This window comes from Melanerpes formicivorus, unplaced genomic scaffold (assembly GCF_026170545.1).
Source record: "Melanerpes formicivorus ecotype bairdi unplaced genomic scaffold, bMelFor1.0.p_v2 SCAF_19, whole genome shotgun sequence".
Lineage (NCBI taxonomy): Eukaryota > Metazoa > Chordata > Aves > Piciformes > Picidae > Melanerpes > Melanerpes formicivorus.
Window position 1 is genome coordinate 10,208,395 of NW_027142371.1, and position 16,577 is coordinate 10,224,971.

The 16,577-nt window shown below is 44.4% G+C and overlaps 1 protein-coding gene across 1 annotated transcript in view; it reads left to right on the forward strand.

The window, feature by feature from the left end:
• The first annotated feature begins 1,378 nt into the window (after nucleotides 1-1,378).
• Nucleotides 1,379-16,577, forward strand: part of CDH4 (cadherin 4) — a 480,516-nt gene continuing 465,317 nt past the window's right edge. Inside the window, exons 1-2 of the mRNA XM_068150049.1 lie at nucleotides 1,379-1,503; nucleotides 3,895-4,006. Coding sequence (XP_068006150.1) covers nucleotides 1,444-1,503; nucleotides 3,895-4,006 — 172 coding nt within the window. The 5' untranslated portion in view covers nucleotides 1,379-1,443. The remainder of the gene's footprint in view (nucleotides 1,504-3,894; nucleotides 4,007-16,577) is intronic.

Below are 16,577 nucleotides of genomic sequence, written 5' to 3' on the forward strand. Positions count from 1 at the left end.
TTTTGGATTGGGAGAGACATTTAAAGCTCATCTAGTCCAACCTCACAGCAGTGAGCAGGGACATGTTCAACCAGAGCAGGTTGCTCAGAGTCCCAGACAACCTGACCTGGAATATTTGCAGTAATGGGGCCGCTACCACCACTTTGGGCAACCTGGACCAGTGTCTCACCATCCTCAGTTATAAATAAGCTTTTCCTTATACCTCACCTCCTCTCATTTAGTTTAAAACCATCACCCCTTGTTCTGTTGTATCTGGACCTGCTAAAAGGCTTGTCATCATCTTTTGTATTGACTCCCTTAAAATGCTGGAAAGCTGCAAGAAGATATCTTCCTGCCTGTTAATTTTTGCTGTAGATATGCCATTCCCCTACTCCTTTTCTTCACTGCCTGGGCTAGACTGTCCTCTCTGGGCATGCCCATCATCCCCTGGATGCATCAGCTTTTCCTTTGGACATGCTAGGTTTTCCCTCACTGGACATGCTTGGTTTACACATGGACCTGCCTTCTCCCCCCCACCCCAATGGGTACCTCTTTCCATTAGACATATTATTTTTCCCCTGTATATGTTACTTTCTCCTCTGCGGATAAAGAATCACACAATCACAGCATGGTGGGGGTTGGAAAGGACCTCTGACTATCATTGAGTCCAGCCCCTTGCTAAAGCAGGATCACCTGGAGTAAATCACACAGTAACACATCCAGGTGGGGTTTGAATGCCTGCAGGGATGGACACTCCACAGTCTCTCTGGGCATGCTTTTCCCGTGCTCTGCCACCCACAAAGTAAACATTTTTTCTGCTTATGATTACATGGAACCTCCTATGTTCCAGTTTGTGTCCGTAGCCCCTTGTCATGTCCTTGGACAGCTCTGAGAAGAGTCTAGCTCCATCCTCCTGACACTTGCCTTTTAGATATTTACAAGTGTTAATGAGATCTTCCCTCAACCTCCTCTTCTCCAGGCTGAAGAACCTCAGCGCTCTCGCAGCACTTCAGTGCTCTCCTCTGGATACGCTATTTTATCTTAGTGAGTATGTCTATCCTCCGGATATGCCGCTTATTTTCCCTCAGTATATTAGTCTCATGTCTTTGGACATGTAAGCTTGGTCTCCGAACAGCCGATCACCGCGCTCCCGTCCACGGGCGCGGAGTCCCGCAGGGGGCTGAGTGAGGCGCAGACGCCGCCAATCGCCCCCCCTTCACCTCCCGCCCCGCCGCGGGGCGGCGCCTGTCGCTTTGAGGAGGCGCGTGCCCGCGCGCCGCGGGGCCGGGGGGCGGGGTTTGGCGGCGGCGCGCGGCGGGCGCTTCACCTGCAGCCCAGAGCGGGCGCTGAGCGGCGGCGGTGGGAGCGGGGTGGCGGTAGCGACCCTCTGGCCCTGGCACTGCGCAGCGCGGCACCGGGCGGCCACCGCGACAGCCCGGCGGGAGAGCGGGCGCCGCCGGGGCGATGAGGACCGGCTCGCGGGTGCTGCTGGTGCTGCTCCTTCCAGTCTGGGGCTTGGCGGCGGTAAGTGGGGCGCCCCGGGAGGATGGGTGGGTGAGTGGGTGGATGAGTGGGTGGATGGGTACAGCATCCCCGTGTTCCGCGCTCCGCGGAGGTTCCGCGACCGCTCCTCACCCGCCGCTTGCGGGCACGGCAGCCGCGGCAACTTCGGGAGGTCTGGGAGCGGAGCCGGTCCGCGCAGCCGGCGTGGGTGAGTGTGCGGCAGCGACGTCCCCGCAGTTCTGTTCTTTTCACCGTTTTTCCTGCATTTTTTGCCTATACAGTTTGTAGTTACTGTTTTTTAGCTTGATTGTTCGCTTGCAATTTCTTGGCTCAGAGATGCCGGTAAAACTTGCCTTCCGTGCTGCGCATCGCCAGATAAACTTCGGGGGGTAGCGACTTGTCCCGGCGGCGGAACAGCTCCGTGCGTGGAGCTCTGCGCGAATCCTCTGCAGCCTCCGCGCCCCAGCGCGGCCGCGTTGCGCTGTCCGTGCCACCCATCCCCGCACCGCCGGTGCCGTGGCCATGCCTTTAACTTTAATTTTTATATGCCCGTCAACACCCTGAGTGGACTTGAACCGTGTTGAGGGGTAACGGTCTGAAAAGTTTGGGGGGTTTAGGGTTTCCTTCCCCTTAAGTGAAGGGGTGTCTGGCGAGCATCAGCGAATGCCGGAACGCGTGGCTGCAGCGGTACGGTACGAGCGGGGCGGCTGCTGGAGCTGGTATTGGACTGGCTGAAGGAACAAGAGCCGCTTATTTCCCTGCCTGAATCCCCCTGTGCCAAGTTGTATCTGTGCGGGTGTCCCGAGTCCTCGGAGGCTGGGGGGTGGTGGTGCAGGAGGAGCCCCGGTGCGCTCTCATCTAGCAAGCATCCTTATAAATAACAGGGTGATTTCAGGTTGAAGCCTGTTATCTTCAGTCAGCCCCCCTGAAATGTTTGCTAATGGCAACATCTTGCCAGCGACGGTCAGAGCCCACAGAGCCGCCGCTTCCTTGCGCTTCCCTTGCAGTAGCTGGCATCCGTTTCCCGAGCGTGATTTTGAGCAGAGTGCGTTGGCTTGCGTTCTGCTTACTAAGCTCCTCCAAAAGGACCCTTCGCTCCTCTTCCCTTCTCGCTCTCTTTCTCTAATGCAGCATCACTGGTGCCCAGGAGTGTTTTGGGAAGCCCGGGAGAGCTGTGCTTCTCCCCGGGGAAGCAGGTGCGTGCCTTGAGTTGCACTTTGTCGGGGAAGTGACTCTCCCAGTCCCCTGGCTTCAGCCAGCGCTGGTGGGACTAGAGGTGTCGGAAATGCAGCCTGCCTCGCTCAGCGATGCTGTGGATAGCCCTGCCGACGGTCCAGAAGCGTTGGCAATCCCTTGCCTCTGGCACTTGTTTGTGCGTAAATCACCTGGTGCTTGTTAGGCACAAATCACTAGGTTTTGTGCTTTTTCAGTAAGTTGGTTGGAGTAGGGGTCTGGGACCCTTCATGCTGGGAAATGTGTACCCCAACCTTAGCAGTCCAGAGTGCCAGGACTGGACTAACCTGTCTCTGTATCCGGGGCTGGTTCTCTGCTGTGCGTTCTAAAGTTGCAGCAGAGCAGCTGAGTGTTTAGCTGAATGCTTCCTCCTGGATCCTGGCAGGTTGTGCTTGGGGCAGTGCATTCTGTGGCACTGTTACCTTTTGATTTGGCATCCCCTCCATCCCCTCCATCCCCTCCATCCCCTCCATCCCCTCCATCCCCTCCATCCCCTCCATCCCCTCCATCCCCTCCATCCCCTCCATCCCCTCCATCCCCTCCATCCCCTCCATCCCCTCCATCCCCTCCATCCCCTCCATCCCCTCCATCCCCTCCATCCCCTCCATCCCCTCCATCCCCTCCATCCCCTCCATCCCCTCCATCCCCAAGTGCAGAGCCTGGTGGGTCACAGAAGGAGCAGGAGCCAGAGATAATGAAGGCTGCTACAGGGTGAAGGGGAAGGAAGGGGACTTCAGCTGATCACGAGCTCCTGAGGCTGCAATGAGCTGGGATGTTTCTCCTTCAGCCCGGGACTTGCCCAGTTTCTCAATAGCAAAACTCAGTGATTTGGATGTTGCAACATCAGGCCTTTGCGTGGCTCCAGTGCGAGCCCAGCTCGCCTTGATGAATTGCTGCTCTTTGTTTCCTCTCCTCTTCTGACAGTGCCCACTATCCCAGCTTTCCTACAAACAATGATCTTTATTGTAGTCAGGCAACTATATTCTGGCCCATTTTATTTTTGCAGCTACAGTATGGATCCACTCCAACAGACGAGCACTTAAGCACAAGCACATTCTAGTTGCACACTGCTTTACTGTTCAGGTTCGCCCGTGCCTAGACACCTAGTAGTTGGGTGCAAAACGTTTTCCCAAATGACAAGAAGTCATGGTGTGTGTTTTCTTTGTTTTGTTTTTGCAGCTGCACAATGGGGATCTTACAGTTAGACCCACATGCAAGTCTGGCTTTTCAGAAGAAGACTACACAGCATTTGTCTCTCAGAACATCCCGGAAGGGCAGAAGTTACTCAAAGGTACGTGGAATCAAAAGCTTAATAGGTTCTGCAATAACTGTATTTTTGAGAGGTGAAAGCAGGCTTAAAGATGCAGGTTTTGATGGTGAAATTTTCTGCAGAATTATGTTTGTAGGAGGAAGAAGCACTAAGTGGTTTACCTGCACGCAGTTTTGAATACAGATGAATCATTCACAGTCCGCGTGCTGTCTGCTTCAGGTGGCTTGTTTGCTGTAGTATGCGAGGTCATCACTTCACTTTTAAGTCTCCCACTCCCACCCCGTCTGAAGGAACTCTGCATTTGATATTTTAGAAAGTATTTTTATGTATGAAATTCAAAGATCCTTAAATTATCTCTGCTTTGAAATGCATGATAAAGCAGACGTTGTTGTTGGAAATGTGGTAAACAAGCCTACAGACATTCTGTTCACAAATGTGGCATTCATTTTCATTACTGCCCCACTGACAACATGAAAACACAGGCAAGAAGAAACTACCAATTAGCTTTATAGTAATTGCAGGATTATAACCTCTTTTGTGATTGTAAACTCTAAGAGGTCTTCATAATCCAAATAACAATAGATTATCCTGAGTATTGATCTGTTTCCCTTTCAAGTTAAAAATAATTAAACTTTATATTTGCATGATGTAGGAAATGATTGTTTTTCTCCAAGAGAATTTTTGAGGATCGAAATCCCCTCCTGCCTCAGCACCTCTCTTGAGTTAAATCACTGCAGCAGTTCTAAACACAATCTACTGTGAAAGTTGGGGAGCGCACATCAGAACCTGATGCTTTACTACTCAAGGATTTATAAACCCTCGTTACTTTCTCCTGAGTACATCTGCTCACATGTGTGTCTCTGCCAGAAAGCTGGGATTTCTGTCTTCCTCCAGAGCAAACACCTGCTGTGCTACTTTGATTTCTCTCAGAAGAGGAGAGTTGTCAGTTTCAGCAGAATCCAGGACTGGACACTTTTCTCCTCTCCACAAGTTGGCAATCAGTCTTGGTTTTGAGCCTAGTTGTCTTAGTTCTGCTGTTCAGGAATTCTCTTGACCGGCCTGGCATCAATTAGTAGACATTGGGGAGTTTATTTTTAGTTTGAAAGATAGCCAGATAGGGATTTGACATAGACAAGTCCCAAAATACAGCAGCATATGAAGAGACCAAGTACCAAGTGAGCACACATTTAGTAGCAGTTTTTCCCAAACCTGTGTGTACACTGTAGAGCTTTACAGCTCAGTCTGTAAACAGAGTAGATGTCATGCTTTTTAGCTTTGAAAATTATTTGATTAAACAATGGCCTCCAACGCTGGGGAAAGTCATGTCATTAATATATTTGCTCAGAGGAGTATATTTTGCAGTCTAGTGCTTGATAAATTGTGCTGCCTGTTTATGTAAGTGGACAATAGGGGTGGAGCAAAGGTCTGTTAGAGGAGTTGGCTGGTAATGAGTTTGAAGACAGTGTAGTGGCTGTCACTTCATTTTTATTTTAACTTATAATTTTAAACCAGGAAATTATATTTAGATAGGCTGTCAAGTTGATTTGCATGAAAATACCTCTCTCTTTAAATTTATCCTTTAGGGGCCAATTGTAGTTTTACCTCAGTTATGGCAAACCTGCCTGAGATTTAGGGCTGAACTGGCCCTTGGGATATTACGTATGCATGAACCACTTGTAAGATTAATGTCCTGATAATGATTGTCACAAGTTATGTGATTTGTAAGCATGTTGTCAACAGGAGGAGAAAGAAAAAGTACAAATGCTGTGTTTGCTAATAAGTAAACTAGAATCTTTACACTTCTTAATCTGCAATCAAATATGTGCTGCTGTTCATCATAGGAAACAAACACAGCTAAATAATTTGTACAATAATGGGGGAGAAAATCTGCTGCATGAAATTCTTCTTCATGCTTATGTTGTTCTTTATATATGCACTAGCATGAAAAATTGGTAGTTTTCCAGTTTAGGTTTAATTTTACTTCCTAACACTTGATATGTCTGAAGCATCAAATGTTTATCTCATTCTTCCATCTGGGTGAAGTATTGTACAATAGTTCAGACCAAAAATGGGTTCAGATTGCTTACATTATCATGTTTGATAGATTGACATATGTACTGTTTCACACCATCTTACCACGCAAAGCTTTGCTGCCAGCTACCACCATCTTATTCATCAGCATTCAGTAATTCATCTGCAGACCAAATGGGTCTGTGTGCCTGAAAAACGTAGGTAGGAATTCACCTGTCAGTGCTTTCACAGAATTGGGTGGGGGAAGAAGTGTGTATGTGGTTCAGATGGCTGCTGGGGAAGAGTGGGCATGCATCAATTCTTCATGCTGCGTAACCCACACTTTGTCCTTGTGAAGGAGGTGTGGGGAGTCCTGGGGCAGTTTGTGCTGCCTGAAGGGTTGTTCACCAGAAATCAGGCACCTTGTAGACCTCAGCACAGTGATGAGCTTCAGCCAGCGTTAGGAAGTTTAGATGCTTTATGGTTCAGAGATAAGCTATGTGGCAATAAACCTAGCGTTTCCCTTTTAAGCTTTGTAATATCCAGCTCTCAAATGTATGCAGCGTTATGAATGTATCAAAATGAAAGTGCTTGTAGTATTCTAGGTTTGAATCAAGTTAAACAGATAATGACTGCTTATAATTTACTTATTCCAATGGAAATAGCTTAGCCTTAATTTGACAACAAGAGCATTTACAGAGTCATTGTTTTATTATAAGTATGTCATAAGCTATTAGCTACTACTTTGTGGTTCCTCTTATTTGCCTGAGTCAGCTCACTAACATCCCCAAAACATACAGATTCTAGCAGGAGCTATTTGTTACACAGTAATTAACTTGTTTATGATAAATGGATGGGAGAAATGTCACGGCATTTTGTTTTATGTATAAATGAAAAGCGTCTGCATTCTAAAAATTTCACGTAAATTAGACTTAAAATAATTTTCCCCAGTAGTGCCACAAATACCACATCTGACACAACACTGCCAATGCTGTAGCCTCATGATGGGGTATTAGCTCAGTTGATTTGTGGACCCAGTGCCTTCCTTAGAAATGCTGTCCCTGCATCTCTTAATAAAAGTGACTAGGGTGTAATTTGTTTTTTCTTGCTTTTTTTTTTTGGTGGTTGTTTGTAGGATAATAAACTTAGTCTTGATCACTGATGCATGATAATGTTTAAAATGGGATTGTTAACTATTTTCTTCTTTAGCCTGAGGAGAAATCTCAAAGCCTGCAGTATGGCAGAGGATGATTACGGCACGGGTATCTTTTTCTCTTTGTTAATTATTAATGTTAACTTAAAATGGTGAGAACATTGGTCCTGAGGGGTGGGGAGCAACGATGTGCAGTGCTACGCTGAAGACTGTTCTGCACTGACTTGGAGGATCTGATCCCTCAGTATGAACTCAGGTGTAGTGGAATGACAGTGACTAGTGGCCTTCTGGGGAGGGAGAGAAATAAGGAGTGTGATGCTTAAGTGATAACCAATATGATCTGGGTGGGGGCTGATTGTTGCAGGCGCTATTCTGAGGGCAGTTGCTGGATGTGTGCAGGGTGCATGATTCCTTAGCTGACCAATTCCTTAGCACGCTGTGTAGAGCAAAACAGTAATATTCCATGTGTGCCAGGAAAAACATCCTCACGTTGGCACCCTTTGGTTGGGACATGCAGCAGAAGCCATCTCCTTGACGTGCTGGCACCTCTTATTTGGAAAAGATTTAAGCTTATATATGGGGTTGCTATCAATCCCTTAACCAGTAAAATACAAAGAATATATAAACAGCCACTCTGAGCTATATTTGCTTAGGGACTTGAGTCAGGGCTTCTCTAGGGACTTAGGTTGGGAACTTTGGTTAGGGCTGCTAGGGACTTCTTCTGTCAGTTGGCTACTTCTGGGTAGGGCTTCAGTGTAGGGATGCTGCTAGGGATGTGCTCAGGGCTACTGTTAGCTGCTTCGTCTCTTAAGAACTTCTGGGACTTCTGTAAGTGGGACTCTGAGACTCTGATGCTAGGGATTCTACAGTGCAGCAATGAAGGACTTCTGAGATTCTCTGCGTTTCTGAAGTCTTGTTGCTATATGGCAGTGGGGTTTGTGCCTCCATTCATCACCCAATGGTGGCCTGAATTGGGAAGAAAACCAAGAGCTGATAACTCTTGATATTGGGTTTATGCTCTCTCTCATGTCTGTAAGGTGGTTGTTGAAAACTGTAATTAACCCCTCATTTTTCTAAATTAGAAATCCAGGTTTTATTGGCATGCTGTGAGGCCGTGGCAACTGCTAGTGGGTGGAATGACATCATGATGTTAAATGCATTGCTTTTTCAGCCTAGTGCCATCACAGTTCTAGCAGGTCATCTCTCAGAAACAGAGCCAAACATCGTTCAGCTTTCCCTGCAATTGGGAGACGACATCCACGGTTGAGATGCACAGCCCCTCTTCTGGTTTTCTGTACATCTCTTCATCTGCAGTGATTCATGTTTTTGTTGCCCATCCTAAGTAGTGCCTATACTGATGTAGCAGGATAACTTCACTTGTGTAGGCAGTTACGTTTGGGTAGCAGCGCGTGGAAGCAGCTTATTTTCATACGGGAAGATGAATAAACTCTGCCAGCGTGTTCTGCTTTAAGCGAGTGTATGAAACCAAAGGTAGCCAAGCTTCATGCAAATGTATAAAAACGTAATTGCTTCTATGCTAGGAATTTTACTAGTGTTATTTCTGGTTAAAAACAAAGTACTTAAACTTTACTGCAATGCCTGTTCTTTTTTCATAAGTACTCAGTATGGAGGCCATCTCTCAAAAGTGGTTGTTTTAAGAGGTAACATGTTCTTCTTCATGGTCAAAGCTTTTTGTTCTCCCTGATGAAGTTTCAAAGCCTTAGAATCAGTACTATTTTGGTTTGAAAAGACCTATTCAGCTCTCATCACCCCCAGTGGTAAATCTTAGAAAGGCTGCAAATGGTGGTTAGAAAGTACAGAACAGATAGATCAAAGTCACCCAACATTCCAAATCTTCATGGGATAGTGTAGAAGCAAACATTAAATAACAAAAGGGAAGAGGGAGAACTTGAGCAAGCCTTTGCAAACTGTTTGTCTGATTACTAACAATTCATGTAGTAGTAACAGTAAGGATATAGACTGTACTTCCTTTTGGGGGATACATGTGCTGTATGCTTGTGGTTAAGGTAATCTAGGAACTTGAATGTGGTGTGTTAGTGAAATGTACTGCTTGAAAATAATTGCACAGCCCCCAAATACTATTGCATACAGGAAATTTGTCCCCTGTGAAAGCATGAGACAGACCTTTGAAGAGGAATTCTAATAGCTTTGTGTGCCAGAGGGAAGGAGCATGCTCCTGGGGTAATGAAGAGTGACCTGGCATGCAAGTGCTATCTGCATTATTGTGTGGCCCCAATATATGAATCAGTTGATGGGGACATTCTGCCTGTCCATACATCTGGCTTCCCACTAGTCCTGGGTCTAGAGTCCAAAGAATACATTGGTACTTGTTTGTTGTTAATTTCAGTAGGAGCATGGTTCCTAAAGACACCTGTAGGTTGAGATCTGCCTCTGAGGCATGCTTAGAAGGATGTTCCATCCTGAGGATGTCCTGCTTGTGGGGTGCCTGCAGTGCCATCTCTGCACCCAGTCCTGCCCAAGTCTTCTGAGTGCCCTATGGTGTGTTGCATGGGTGTTTTTTGGAAGTGAAGACCCTGAGGGATGTTGGGATTGTTCTGTTACTTGGTGGGGTTTTGAGCATTTCTTGAGGGTTGCTCGGTTCTTGTAGCAGTAGGAAAGTTCGGCTGCAGACCTCTGAGAGATCCAGTACCTTCTCTGAACTGCTCCCAGTTTAAAAGATAGAGACTTTTCCATTTATGCTTTCATGATTTTGTGGTCTGTGATTCTGCATGAAAGCAGTTGCTGAACTTATCATACACGTAATTAGCTTCACAGTTCCTTAATAAAATCTGAAAGTAGGCGAAAGTCCACTGGGAACCCAGAACTCTTTCCCTAACCCTTCTTCATTCCTTTCTTGGAGCAAAAAAGAGTCAGACAGATATCAGCTTTCTGTGTTAAGCTTGTACATGCTCCAGTGAAGCTGCCTCTCAGAAAACACTTCTCCCATTCCACAGGACAGCTTCTTTTAAAAGCAGTTCCTCTTGATGGGCATGTTGCAAATCAAAACCATAATTTCAATGAGTTCCAGAGGAGACCCCAGAAAGAGCTGCCACAGATTGGGGAACTGCTGATGCCTATTTATTTTTAATGTTTTTCTTCAGATCTAACTTCTGACACAAAAATGATGTTTCAGATGACATTTTTATCTAAATAAAATTGCAGTTAATGAGACTGGAGTAGTCAATAACACTCTGTAGAGTTAATCCCCTTACGCTGTTTAATAACTGTATATATTGCTTTCTAGATCAGAGCTTTGAACCAAATTCCTCAAACCCAAGTAAAATTACTTTTTTTTTCTCCCCCCCTGCATTCTGGGGAGCTATCAGATTTTTATCTGCCTCTCCAACAACAAACTCTGAATTTCTCTCTCTCTCTTTCCTCTTTTTTTTGTTTGTTTGTAAGGAATCTGTCTGTTAAAAGAACTGGCTGCTTCAAATTAGGTACTCTAAGAAAAGGTATTAAGGAAGAAAATTAAACAACAATTTCTACTGAATTATTTATTCCTTGCTTTCTTTATGCTTAGACTTTCAGGAAATAAGCTATGACTGGAACAGTATCAATTTGTTATTTATTGCCTGATTTTTTGGAACTCCAAACCAATAATGTGAAGTCTATTAAGGTCTGAAAAATGTTAATTTTAAAGTCACTCTTGTGTTCAGAAACTGGTGCTGACAGAGCTCATGAGCTCTGATCTCACACAGGCAGATGCTGAAAGCATTCTGGAAATTCTGTTTTGTGTGTGGTAAATGAAAATTATTTATTCTAACAGCAAAATATTTTCTTGCTTAATTTTCATTGACCTAATGCCAGCTCTCGTTGCCTAATTTCATTGATATTTATGTGCAATCCTCCTTCTGCCTTAATGTCTACCCTGGAAATGAGTGTAATGTTTTTCTAGAGGTAGCTTATTTCATTGCAAACTCAAGCTGGTACTTAAATTGACAGTAGCATGGGCCATGTGCATAGCTCATAGAATATTTTAGTAATATAGATAATATTTAGAAGTCTTATTTGAAGGCCAGGAAGGGATTAAAACTACAGAGGATGGGATTTGATTGGAAATCTGCTTCTTAATATTTTTTCATGTAATAGACTGAATTTGAGTAACAGGGAAAGAAGGGAGTTTCTGTTCAATTTGAGGTTACTAGTGTCTTCAGAACTAGTGCTGTTCTTCTATAAAATCTACTTTTTTGTGGTTTATAGGCAAATGGAAGTAGTGAGAACTAAGATCAGAAAGCAGTAGTTGAAAAATGATGACCAATATGTGCCTCCAGGATATCCAGTTCAAATGCTTTGGCAAAAGTTTTGAGATTCTGGGCCCTTCAATTTAAGAAGGACATTGAGACTCTTGAATGTGTCCAGAGAAGGGCAATGAGGCTGGGGAGAGGCCTCGAGCACAGCCCTTCGAGGAGAGGCTGAGGGAGCTGGGGTTGTTTAGCCTGGAGAAGAGGAGGCTCAGGGGAGACCTTATTGCTGTCTACAACTACCTGAAGGGTGGTTGTAGCCAGGAGGGGGTTGGTATCTTCTCCCAGGCAGCCAGTGCCAGAACAAGAGGCCACAGTCTCAAGCTGTGCCAGGGGAACTTTAGGCTCGAGGTGAAGAGAAAGTTCTTCCCAGAGAGAGTTGTTAGCCATTGGAATGTGCTGCCCAGGGAGGTGGTGGAGTCACCGTCCCTGGAGGTGTTCAAGAGGGGCTTGGACGTGGCACTTGGTGCCATGGTTTAGTAGTCATGAGGTGTTGGGTGACAGGTTGGATGTGATGATCTCTGAGGTCTTTTCCAACCTTATTGATTCTATGAACCTGTGTCCATGACTAGAGAGTGATTTCTCCAGGAACCTGGTCTTGAGCACTGAGCAGGGAGTTTGTGCTGGCTTCATGGACTCCATGTGTATATTTATTTTTGTTAATATTTTCTTTTTGTATGTAAACTCTCAGTGCATTAGCCACAGCTCTTGAAGAGCTTATTTTTTTTTTTTTTTGGCTCTCATTCAGTTTTCCTTTTGATACTTAAATGATGTCCTTGGCCAGCTATGCCATCACAGGGTCTTCTTGCTGCTCAGTACAATGTGATACATTGGGTTTGATATTTTGTTTAAATACTTATTTAGTAGTATTTCTGAAAGGAGAGGCTGCAAGAGCTGGGATTGTTTGGCTTGGAGAAGAGAAGTCTCAGGAGAAGGCTTTTTCATCATGTGTAAAGGCCTCATGGGAGGGTATAGAGCTGATTGATGTAGCCAGACTCTTCTCAGTGGTGCACAGAGAAAGGGCAAGAGGAAGCAGGCACAAACTGCAATGCAGGACACTGCGCTAAAATAAGGTAAGAAACTTTCAGTGTGATGGTTATCAGACACTGGAGGAGGCTGCTCAGATGTTGTGAAGTCTCCATCCTCAGAGATACTCAGAACCCAACTGGACAGAGTCCTGGAGCCTTCTCTAGCTGACCTTGTGCTGAGCAGGGATTTGGATGTGGTGCTCTGCAGAGACGCCTTCTAGCCTGCACTGCACTGTAATCCTGTGAAACACTTCACAGGTGAATATATGAAAAGGTAGAGTGATGAACTGAACTTTTCTGCAAATACAGATGAAATAGCTTTAAATAAAAACATTATAACAGCCTGAAAAAAAAATGATCCTTACATGGAAATTGTGTTTCTGTAACTTCTTGGAAGCATAACCTCTAAAGAGAGAATAATTGAAACCCCAGGGACCAGCATTCTGCTCTTTGCTTCCATTAATGTCCAGACTTAACTTAGGCATAGTTTGTCTTCTGGCATAAGGAAATGTTGCACTAAAATTCAAAAAGCTCTTGGTTTCCTATTTATTTTTAGTAGAATAAAAGGAGAACATACGGAGTTTCTGTTTTCCCAAAATAAGCCATTAGTGCTGGCTGCTGCCTTCTTCCAGCAGAATCTTTCCCAAGTGAGTTTTCCGCTATGTAAAAAATAGTTGGGTTGAACATGATTTCTTTTTGCCACAGGCTTTATGATTTTCCTTGCTTGTATTCATTGTCCCTAATTTATTTATTAATTTTGAATTGCAGTTGCACAGAGGGAGACAGAAGTGGCAAATGTTCTGGCATATGGGCTGCACTGTCATTGGAAACAGCGACTTTCAGCTGCTCTTGCTGCCCCATGCCTCATGACCCCAGGCTCCAGCATCTCTTTGCCAGTCTGGTTAGAATCCTGCTTTCTGCTCCCTTCCAATACACAATTTTAATTATTTTTTGCTTTGCCCTCACTACTTTCCTGCCACTGTTCCTCACCACTTGCCAGCGTTTTGTGTCAGAGAGCCAGTGGCAGTAATTCAGCGCTCGGTGCTAGTTGTGCTGTGCAATAGCTACTGCTTGGAGGGGTCACATAAGCTACAGCCTATTAACATTAGCATGGTAATAGCAGCCACTTTGTGGAAATGCACAGTGGGACTGTTGGAAGCTCCTCCAAGGACCCTGAAGATAAATGTGGGCCACCCATGAAGGAGAAAAAGAGGAAAAAAAAGCCATTTCTGCCTTGAAATGATCCCGTCTGTGTCTTTCATTGATACCCATAAGCACTGCAATCATTAAGGCTATTACCATACCTATTATAAATCACAGTTTTTTTGTAGCAGTTCATAGGTTAGTCACAAAAATTGCTTATAGTCTAACATTTTGTTCTACTGAGTTTGTCTAGTAGCAATTGCAGTCCTTATTAAAGGAGATTGTCTTTAAAATAATTATGAATATAGCAATTATCCAAAGATAAATAGTCAAGATTACAAAAACTGTTCCACATAAAGCTATGCACTGGCTTGCTCTGCTGGTTAGTGCCCAGAGACTATAAAAGGCAGGCCAATGAAACAAATGTTGGTTACTTCACCCTGTAGCAGTGAAAGCATATTTGGATTCTCGATACATGAAGAAAAAAAATCAAGAAATGAGCTTGAAGATGTTAAAAAATAGTTGCACTTGTAAAATTGCAAATTTGGACTAGTTTTAAGCATAGAATATAATAAGCTGCTTGTTCCTGATGTAGTCAGTGGTGGTTAATGGATAACTCTACCCTAATTGTTTGGTATCTGTCTTGTAGTTGCTTCGGGCTGTAAAGGTTTTGAGAAGTCTCACTGATTTCACCAAGAGCAGTTTGTGGTGTTACCTGGACCTGCTTGTTACCATCTGTTCACTGGTGTTTCAAGGAACTGTAGAAAAATTGGGCTGGAGGAACTCAGGAGGATGTCTACTGCATGCTCCTTCCTCAAGGCATGAGCAGCTCCTTTTTAATGGGCTTGTCCCCAGTGTGGTCTTGAACATCCAGTCATAGGGACCACAGCCAATCTATCATATTGCTTCAGTTCCATCATGTTTAAGCTGAAGCTCTCTCGGTGCAGTTTAAACCTGTTGCTGTTTGTCTTAGTCATCATAAAACCAGAACAGTTGTTGCTGGTTTCTTATTTATTTATTTTTTCCCCCAACATGCTTGAAAATAGTTTTTTTTCGGCTTCTGTGGGCTGAACCACTTGTTTGTTCCCTTTTGTGTGTCGTGACTCAGCTCCTTTCTTTTGAGCCCTTGTCTTTGGTACTAACTTGATGCTCCACATTGATCTCATGATGCCAGCCAAGTCTCACCATGCTGGGCAGACAAAGAGGAATACTTTGCCTGTTTTGCAGGCAATACTCCATTTGATTTATCTAATGTGATGATTGTTTTTTCCTTCCTTAACAGTATGACACTGTTGACTCATGTTCAGCTTGTGATCCAGTATAACCTCCCACATCCTTTTTTTTTTTCCCCGAAGAACTGCTACCTACCCAGTCATTTTCTATGTGGTGTTGATCAGTCCTCCTGAATTGAGCTACCTTGTGCCTCTTCTGTGGATTTTTTTATTTAGTTTTTGATTGGCCTGATCTGACTTGCTAGGATTGTTTTGAATTCTAATCTTGACCTCCAACGGAGTTGCAGTTGCCGCCTGCTTTTGTATTGTTTGCAGATGTACCAGACATATGCTGCATTCCTTTATCTGGTGTGTTGATAAAAGCATTGAACAAAATTGGTTCAGAACAGGCTGTCGCAGTGCCCATGTGATAGAGCCTTCTGCTTTGACCATGAACCAGTAAAACTGATGCTCTGGGTAAAGTTGCTGAAAAAGAATAAGCTGAGGTTTTTCTGTCTTGGTGTTACGTATCTGGGATCTGCAGGAGCACAAATCTAAATGTTTCAGTTGGTCAATACTTCTCCTGGCTCTTGAGAGTTACAAACCCTGGGATGTTTGAAATTTCACCATCTAGAAATGTGCCAGATAAAAGCCTGATCTAGGTTCGTGGAAGTTAACTAAAATGCCACTGGAAGGGAAGGGCTGCTTCAGTTCTTAATTTGTAGGTGTTTTTTTAACTGCACCAACTCAGCTGCTGGCTAACACCAGAGGTCTGTATCCAGGTTGCAGGACATGCTTTTCATGCCCCAATACTCTCATGATATCTGCTCAGTTGAGTGCAGTTTTGTTGAAGGAACTGTTTCTAATCCCAACATGAGCTGAAAGAACAGGATTAAATGAAAGCTAATCTAGTAAATGGGAGTATTGTATCTCTATGTGGTGTATGGATGGACTCTTGTGTAGTCTGCTTCACAGTACTGAAGGATTTTGACCTTTTCTGCCTCCCATTTCCCATACTGTCGTCTGTCTGATCTTATGCTGCGTTGAGGGCAAGGTGTTTCCTCTACACAGAACAGTTCAGTACTGCACTGCCTGTTTTTATCGTATCTCTATTATTCATAGAGCTTATTAGAAGTCCCAGCCCAGCATCTCTGTTTAATTTTGCCCATCATGCCTGTGTGTTCTTGGTAACTGAAGAAAGCCAGATGCATGCTGATCTCTGTGTTAGAGGAAGAGACTCCCTCTGCTGATGAGATCTGATTCTGGAGCATTTCACTTCAGGGGGAAAAAGACAGTAGGGCTAGTGGATTTCCAGATGGAAAATTATTTATAGAGTATTTCCCTCCCCAGTGAAAGTGCTTCCCTGGGGAACTGAAAAAAAGTCATCATTTCAGGTTCTGTATGCCTTGCTACTTGTCTTTCAGAAGCCTAATTATTGCTGGCTGGTTGCTTAGCTTCCACGAAAACAGAAGGTTTGCACAATTACACACTAAATGCAACTGTTTTGCTCATCTCCAGAAGCTTTAAGTATTTTTACTTAGTGGCTGAATTACTTGGGTGAATTATGACTTTGATTTATTTGTCCTTCCACGGACTTCTGAACATTTTTCTGCTGATTCAATGCCCTCTTTTTGCCTTTTAACCCTCTCTGCTGGATGAAGAAATGTGGGTAAATGGCATTGCAAATCAAAAGGATTTTTTATGTTTGGTTTTTTTCCTTTACTGTTGAGAGAAGGGAGAGGTTGGGGATGAAGAAAAATGTGTACAATTGCATGAACAGAG